At 33.1% G+C, this 9348-nt stretch overlaps 1 protein-coding gene across 1 annotated transcript; it reads left to right on the forward strand.

Annotated features, from left to right (window-relative positions):
* The first annotated feature begins 408 nt into the window (after window positions 1-408).
* Window positions 409-9007, forward strand: LOC127733585 (uncharacterized). Its single transcript, XM_052242920.1, has 3 exons — window positions 409-938; window positions 4464-4658; window positions 8645-9007. The coding sequence occupies exons 1-3, from the start codon at window positions 606-608 to the stop codon at window positions 8990-8992; spliced, it is 876 nt and encodes a 291-aa protein (XP_052098880.1). The 5' UTR covers window positions 409-605; the 3' UTR covers window positions 8993-9007.
* The last annotated feature ends 341 nt before the right edge of the window (window positions 9008-9348 follow it).

Raw genomic sequence — 9348 nt, forward strand, 5'->3', positions numbered from 1 at the left:
ATACAAAGGTGTCCCCCCTTTTTTTCAATATGCAGCCTTGATTAACAATTCTAAACGTCAGAATAACAAATTGTTAATGCAATTTCCTCAATGAATAATGAAAACAAGACAATTTACATGTCAATGTATACTTCATATATCATTATTTAACAGATAATATTTTCAAAATGTGCGATTGTGGCTTCAAAATAACTTTAACTGGGTTGATAGTAACTATTGATTCTGTTACCTTAATAATAAAGAGATCCATATCAATTGTTCCCTCTTCATCTGTTCACACATCGTGACAGAACACCCGTTACCTTTAAAATGTATACGATCAATCTAGTGCAATAAAAAAGGTAAACAAATATTGGAAATCGAAATCAAATTCAATTATCACATAGTTATAACTTTTGGTTTAAATATGTTGTAATTGTATATAACAATTCTTGCTTCGGATTTTTTCATCAACTAAAAATCTGTTCTGTTTTGCTCCGTTACTAGTTACAGTTTTAATTATATTTTATTTTTATATATATATATTTTAATATCTCAATTTAATTTACAGTTAAAGATAAAGATTGATTTCACAACTTATTCAACAATTGTTCTTTAAACACACAATGGGATTTTTGAATTACCACAAAATTGGTACCTTCTTCGCACTTTTTTTTATATTCTTTGGGATTACGTCACAGCTTCAGAAAATTTGGAATGTCACGGATACTAAAGCGACAATGTTCATCAATCAAGTAAGAAATAAATATGACTACCTCGAGGAGATGGACACCCTTAATAAACAAAAAGTTGATATGGATGACCCAAGATTAATCAGACTAATAAGAAATTACTGGATTGAAAACCCGTCAGATCAACCATACAATCTGAAACAACCTCATGTAATGGACACTTCAATTGGACAAGCTGCATTTGTTGATAACAGATTACATTTTAAGGTAAGTGTATCAGGGTGTGTGCATGTTAAACGTAGCTCTTTGTTAGGGGACGATCATTGTAAATTAAGGGGGGGAATGAATATCCTGGCCTAGTTGGAGCTGAAAATAAATAACCTTGCATAAGACTAGATGAAAATGGATATTTTGCCAAAAAAAAAAGAGGAAAACATTGTGTACAATAGTGATATTAAATTTCCCGAAAAAATAAGCTTGCTAGGAGGCAACAGACAAAAATCAATAGTCAATCCTCCTGCCCCCCTTTCTTTATTTAAAATTTTTTTTAATAATAAAAATTAAGAAAAAGTCTCTTGATTCAAATCATACGTGATAATCGTTTCTACCTAGACAAACAGAAAGTTAAGATTGTACGATAGAAGCATTATGTCTTTATAGTTACACACTTATATGGGCGGTTTGGCGACACGCGGATCTTATAAAATGACCTTCAAATGGAGAATGATAATATTCCGTCCACAAAAAATTCTCATGCCACCCCTTACCTTCAATTTTAAGAGGAATTTAAATCAAAGAACTCCTTCTATGATGTTGATCATAAAATACACCAGAACATTGTCCCTTGATTAGAAACATGCAGTCGGTATCTTCTATGATGTTAATGAAACATGTTCTCTGAATAGTAAGAAACCATCTGATACTTCTGTGGTGTTGATTATACAATGCAACACAACTTGTTCTCATATTATCAATACACCACCCGACTCTTCTGTGGTGTTGATGATACAATACGTCAGAATATGTTCTTTGATCAGAAACATGCTATCTGACTCTCTTATGGTGTTTATTAAACAATACTCCAGAACATGTTCTTTGAGTAGTAACTTTCCATAGTGACAATGATACAAAATATGTCAGAACATATTCTTGGCTAAATAACATATATTCTGACTCTTCTATTGTGTTAATGATACAATACATCAGAATATGTTCTCTGATCAGTATCATACTGTTTGACCCTACTTTGGTGTTGATGATACAATACGCTAGAACATGTCATCTTATTAGCTAAATTCCACCCGAATCTTCAGATGTGTTGTTAATATAATGGACTAAACATAATTTCTGACCAGTATTATACTTCTGACTGTTCCATGGTGTTGTTGATACAATAAACCAGATCATGTTTTATTAGTAGTTACATGGTATCTGACTTTGTTGTGTTCACGATACACTACGCCATAACATATCCTCTCATTCGTGACAAATAATCTGACTCTAGTATGATGATACTGGTTCTTTACACTAGATATGCCCTCTGATCAGTAACATGCCATCTGACTCTTCTGTGGTGTTGATAATACAAAACGCAAGACTTTGTTCTCTGATAAGAATCATTCCATTCCATCTGACTCTTCTTTGGTGCTGATAATACAAAACGCCAGAATATGTTCTCTGATTAATATCATTCCATCTGACTCTTCTATGTTGTTGATGATACAATACGCCAGAATTCTATCTGACTCTTCTTTGGTGTTGATGATATAATTCGCCAGAATATGTTCTCTCATTAACATCATTCCATCTGAGTCTTCTATGATTTTGATGATACATTACGCCAGAATATGTTCTCTGATCAGTGTCATTCCATCCGACTCTTCTTTGGTGTTGATGATATAATTCGCCAGAATATGTTCTCTCATTAATATCATCCCATCTGACTCGTCTATGGTCTTGATGATTGAATACGCCAGAATATGTTCTCTGATTCGTATCATTCAATCTGACTCTTCTATGGCCTTGGTGATACAATACGCCAATTTATATTCTCTAATTTGTTTCATTCTATCTGACTCTTCTTTAATGTTGATGATACAATACACCAGCATATCTTCTCTGATTATTATTATCCAATCTGACTCTTCTATGGGTTTGATAATACAATACACTAGAACATGTTCTCTGATTAGTATTATCCCATCTGACTCTTCTATGGTGTTGATAATACAATACACCAGAACATGTTCTCTGATTAGTATTATCCCATCTGACTCTTCTATGGTGTTGATAATACAATACACCAGAACATGTTCTCTGATCAGTAACATACCTTTTGAAACGGTACTTAACTCCTGTCTTATGATATTTCTATCGAGTTGATGATATTGTACGCTGGAATACGTCCTCTGAATAGCAACATACATTCAAACTTTTCTATGCTTTTGAAGATATAATACATCAGAACATGTCCTCTAATTAGCAACATACATTCTGAGTCTTCTATGGTGTTGAAGATACAATCCATCATGTATGGTGTTCAATATACAATACATCAGAATATGACCTCTCAGACTGATTAATAACATACATTTTGACACTTGTATGATGATACAATAGATAAGAACATGTCTTCTGATTAGTAACATATATTCTGACTCTTTTATGGTGTTCAATATACAATTATATAGAGTATGTTATCTGATTAGTAATATACTATCTGACTCTTCTATTGTGTTGATTATACATTACGCTAGAACATGTTCTCTAAAAATCAACATACCACCATAACACCTGACTATTGTATGCGAGGTATTGATGATATACTATCTCAAAAACTCAATACATGTCATTCATATCCCTGCTCGATGATATATATTTACATCTCTCCTCGATAGTAAAACATACATTTAAAAGTTACTTATTGTTAAGGATGTTCGCTGCTCCGTTTCAAAATTTAATTTTTTTTTATAAAAGGCTGTTATAGATTGATAGTATATAAATAACGGAACTAAAAAAAGCAGAAAAAATTAAAGGTCCCTGTCTTATTTTTGAGATATAAGCCTTTGAAAATTTGATAATAATACTCTCTACATTTTCTTCCATTTAACATTAGCAAAACTATGAAAACTATTTCAAAAACTATGAAAAAATAACAAGGATTTTATAAGATTTTCAAAAATGGCTTTTAAAACTATATGTAATACAATTATAAAAAGAAAAGAAGGAGTTATCAGGTCAAATTTTTAATGGCACTTTTTCGATAAAACCAGAAGATTCCGAATATCTGACAAAAAGTCAAAAACAATACCAGCAAACATCCCTAACTGAAGACGCAGTAAAACAAATGTGATATGCTGAATACCCAACTGCAATTCGCTGTAGAATACTGTTTCGACTTTTTTAATTGAATTTCAATGAATTGTATCTCATACTAACAGTAGTATACTGTCATATTCTAGAAATTCATTTAACAAAACAGTGAGAGAGAAAAGTTAACTTTCCGGCCTGAATGACGACGGAAAACGATTAAGTTTTGAGGTACTAGGTGCACGCTTTTTTCTATAAATAAAATGAAGTCTTTCTTTGGCACTTCTCTGCATGAAAAAATTTAAAAGCAGCATGTATACGAAAATAATTTCGTAATCGTTTAACCTCAGCAAATGGGTAAAAAAATGAAAACAAAGGTAATTCCTTCCGCCAAGACAATCACTTATAACAGTACCTTTTTTTGGGGAAAAAGAGGGTGTGTCCACTATATAAAAAAGTGAGTAAACTAAATCATTATTTCAGAAAGGTGGATTTTTCGTGGAATGTGGTGCACTCGATGGGGAAACCAGATCGAATACCTTGATATTTGAACGCTCGAGGGATTGGAACGGTCTTTTGATTGAGGCTGACCCATCAAACTATGCGTTAGTGAAGAAAAAGAACAGAAAAGCATTTACCATTAACGCTTGTCTCAGTATTTACCCATATCCAGTAAAGGTTAGTTTAACAAAACATTTTAACTATAAATTCAGTATAAAGTGTTTGGTTATTTATATAGAAAGCGAGGGTTTCACTTCTTGTTTCAAAACTGTTAAGAATCTTGACGGAGTTGTCTTCTTTATATAATTTAACTGGAGGCTTAGACTACATATAACTAGACTTTACCATTTTGATGCTTCAAAACACATGGAACTACTTTCTACTTTTTATAGGTCTTTTACATAGTCCTTGATTAGACCGTGTAAATTACTAAAGCTGTCTACCGCTTCATTTCTAAAACAAGCTTCGAGTTATGCTCAATGAACAGGGGATATTCATTCAGTAATACTCGGCTAAATAATACCCGTTGTCAAAGGAATGAAAATTAGGTTCAAATGTTTGTTTGCCAAAGAGACAACTATACACCAAATACCATAAAACAAATGTCATATTTATAAATATACATATTTAAATTATTTTCCCATAAAGAGGTAGAGCTAGTTTTTATTGATTTTTTTCTCATAACAAGTTCATTTTAAAAATTTCTATCAATCATTAATATTATCAACAGTATCATAGCCAATCTGATTGGTATAGAGATATGTCTCCACGCTTTGCGTTCTACTTTCTGTTTTAAAGACCTTACGGGATCCATTCCTCTGGCTTTTGTCGTATTGATAGACACCTTCAAAAATTTGGAGGCAGATATTTCATTGGCTGATGTGATAATAACAAGAACAGAAAGTAGGACGGAGTGTTGTCAGACCCTTGTAAGAAAAGCGTTGTCTCAGGATCTGTATTTTAATATATTGTATAATAGCATGGTAATATTGCCATATGTAGAATTGTTGAAAAAAATGTCTTTAAATTTTTTAACATGTATAAACACCTATCTGATTTAACCCTGTGACAAAAACAAAACATAACACAAAACACAGGTGTAATTGGTACTACCTATCTTTGTATTATGGATTTAACCTGCAAAGTAGCTGCTTGATAGAAAGAAAACCTACATGACCACTATGACGAGCAGCAGTATTTCTATTGTTATTACATGGGAAAAGATTATTCTGTTAAGAACACATCGGAACGATAGTTCTGTTATGAACACATGATAAGTGATAATTATATTAGGAACATCGTGGAATGATACTTTTCATGTTTTAAAAACACATTAGAAGATATGATTTCGTTAACAACACTCAACAAGATATTTTTGTTGTGTAAACTTAGTTATAGATTTTTCTGTTAGAAACACTCGGGAAGAGATGTTTTTTTTTGTGGAAATAATTTGGAAGAATTTTTTTTCTGATTCACAGGGTAACAGTCGTCAGGAAGACATGTCACCCTACCCGGACACATTATTCTAACTCAGAGTCGACCAGTCTTTGCGCTTACTGCTGTTACTCCGTAATGCCGCGTGCTTAGTAGAGAAGCAGCAAATACCAATTTCAAAGTCTTTGGTTTGACCCGGTTTGGGTTCGAACTCACGACCTCCCGCACTAGAGGCGAAAACGCTACAACGACACAACCGAGGCGGTTAGGTCCTCTTTGGAAGAAATTTTTCTGTTAGGAACAATGTAACGTATTTTCTGTATATATTTGTTACGAGCGAATAGGAAGAGATGTTTCTGTTTGAAACACGTGAGAAGAAAGATGTTCTTTATCTCAAAGTCACACTAAGGCCCTAAAGCAGTTCTTCATCTGAATGTCATAGTTAGACCTTACAGCTGATCTTAATATCGACGTCACAGTTAAGCTTTATAGCAGTTCTTCATCTCAACGTCACAATTACACCTTAACACCGTTCTTCGTCTCAATTTCACAGTTAGGTTATACAGCTGTTCTTCATCTGAAAGTCGCAGTAATATCTTATTGCTGATATTTACATATCTCAAATCACAGTTAGGCCTTATGGCTATTTTTCATCTGAAAGTCACAGTTATGCCTTATATATGTTCTTCAACTGAAAGTCACATTATGCCTTAAGGTTCCACTAAAGTCAAAATATAGGACACTTCATAATCATCTAAACTTTGCCTGTATTTTTCAACCTATAATGAGTAAAGTCCTAAACTATGAGAACATATGTTCATTTAAACATACTTAACATATACACACTGTGTAAATTGTAAATAAACTTGAAATTGTTATGTTGTGGCCAAACCTGGGATGAACACTAAATTTTCAAAAAAATCTGGAGGCCTGCGAGACGACTTAATTTGTTTAAAATTGGTATGGACGAATACTGTAATATCTAATGCAGGGCAAGCTCATGTTGATTTTTCAGAAAATGTATTAATTTTCGAGTTTCAGTTAATTTCATTTATCTAGGTGAACAAATATCGAAGGTACAATACAGAAATTGTAGAAATATGCTATTAAAACATATGTATGTGACAAATCAACATGAGCTTGCTCTGCAATACATGTAACAGTATTCGTCCATACCAATTTTAAGCAAATTATGTCGTCTCGCAGGCCTTCAGATTTTTTTGAAAATTTAGTGTTCACCCCAAGAACCGGTTTGGCCACAGCATACTAATTTCAAGTTTATTTACAATTTACACAGTGTGTATATGTTAAGTATGTTTAAATGAACATATGTTCTCATAGTTTAGGACTTTACTCATTATAGGTTGAAAAATACAGGCAAAGTTTAGACGTTTATGAAGTGTCCTATATTTTGACTTTAGTGGAACCTCAAGAAGTCCTTATCTCAAAGTCATAGTCATGTCTCATAGCTGTTCTCAGGCCCTAAAGATGTTCTTTATCTCAAAGTCACTTTTAGGCCTAAAAGATGTTCTTTATCTCAAAGCCACTTTAAAGCCTTACAGATGTTCTTCATCTCAAGTAATATTAAGACCCTAAAGCAGTTCTTCATCTGAATGTCACAGTTACGCCTTACAGCTGTTCTTCATCTCCAAGTCACAGTTATGCCTTATAGCAGTTCTTCATCTCAGTGTCACAATTAAACCTTACATACATTTCAAGACTTTTTCATCTTGCAATATTTGACTCTTCTACGCTTTACACAAGTATTCCCATCCAAACTAAAAGACAAATTGAAAGAGTTGGTCCTGCTTTGTTTCATAAAAAAAAGAATGACCAAAAAGTATCTTGTCTTAGGGAGGGATAAATCGTACTCCGAAAAAAATCACTCTGATTCAAACAATTTTTTTTTATAGCTGTTCATCATCTCAATGTCACAGGTAGGCGTTACAGCTGTTCTTCATCTCATAGTGACAGTAAGATTTTTTTGCTGCTCTTTATCTTAAGTCAAGGTTAGGCCTTTTAGTTGTTCTTCATATCTAGTCCTAATGAGGCCTGCGGCAAGTTAAAGCTTACATCTATCTAACTTTAGAATTATGACGACCCAACCACCTGTTTGAGCCACTAACACCTTTGCATTTATGACTGTGGTAACAGGTTATAAGCTTTCCATTTATTATATCATCATTATCAAACAGACAATAATACCGAATAAGCTTCTTTGCCTACACAAATTAAGCACTGTAAATCATGAAACGCTTTTGCCATTTAAAGTTTTTAGCTTTTATAAAAAGTTTGGAATTTTTTTAAATCTTGGAACTAAACGTACATTTTGATTGCAATAAAATGTTGGGATTTTTTCATTTTCTTTTTAAATTTCCCCCATTTATTCTAAGTCCCTCATTCGATATATTTCTGTAGTTCTGACTGTGTGTTGGTCAATTTTTCTTTTGCATAGTATTCTCTTGTTTTTTAGAGCTATTTTTTTTTTCATTTTGGAAGACATGGGCGTTTTAATTTTGCAATATTTGCTCTAGCCACCTTTCCCAACAAAAATTTTGTTGTCAAAAATCTATGTCTTGTGGTTCTAAAAAAACAAATAAAAAAAAGTAGAAAAATAACCCAAATTGTTTCACTAAATCTTATTTTCCTATTTTTCAACCAGTTGAGTTGTTGTTACGCGATCATCATTTTTATTTCGCTTGTAGTAGTTTTTACTTATCAATTTTCAGCTGCAGTTCAAAAAAAGTTTCAATGTAGGCAAGATAGTACAGGACCAGAATGCAAAAGGCAAAAACATTGTGGATGTCCAGTGCTTTCCTTTCTATTCAATAATGAAGGCTTTAAACGTGACACACGTTGATTTCTTCAGCCTCGATGTGGAGGGAAATGAATTAGAAGTTTTACGAACTATACCATTTGATAAAATATATATAGATATGATGACGGTTGAAATCGCACATGTTCCAGGAGGAGAAACACCAGTGAAAACATTTGTAGAAAATAAAGGGTACTCCTCACTTATCAAAATGTCTCATTTCCAAGGTTTGGCAAATGATATAATATTTAGAAAGAAATAAAATGTTTTCATCATGTTTAAGAGTTTTCTTTTACTGTAGCAAATAAGTTACCTTGCCTTCAGCATTCCTTTTTATCGACAGTTCTTCTTGATCAATAAATCGAAAAGAAACAACAATCAACCTAACCAGAATAATCCAGTCGTTACATTCCGCTCGATACGATCACTCCATTGAAGAACACTGGCCGTAAAAGTGCGCTGTATTAATCGAGTTACAACCAACCTAACCAGAATAATCCAGTCGTTACATTCCGCTCGATACGATCACTCCATTGAAGAACACTGGCCGTAGGAGTGCGCTGTATTAATCGAGTTACAATCAACCTAACCAGAATAATCCAGTCGTTACATTCCGCT

Source organism: Mytilus californianus, unplaced genomic scaffold (assembly GCF_021869535.1).
Source record: "Mytilus californianus isolate M0D057914Y unplaced genomic scaffold, xbMytCali1.0.p SCAF_3, whole genome shotgun sequence".
NCBI classification, from domain to species: Eukaryota; Metazoa; Mollusca; class Bivalvia; order Mytilida; family Mytilidae; genus Mytilus; species Mytilus californianus.

Bases quoted from the DNA above. Each gene is read 5' to 3' on its own strand.
- LOC127733585 (XM_052242920.1), top strand. From the start codon at position 606: ATGGGATTTTTGAATTACCACAAAATTGGTACCTTCTTCGCACTTTTT. The intron at 939-4,463 runs GTAAGTGTATCA...TCATTATTTCAG, and splicing joins ATAACAGATTACATTTTAAG to AAAGGTGGATTTTTCGTGGA. The intron at 4,659-8,644 runs GTTAGTTTAACA...ATCAATTTTCAG, and splicing joins TTTACCCATATCCAGTAAAG to CTGCAGTTCAAAAAAAGTTT.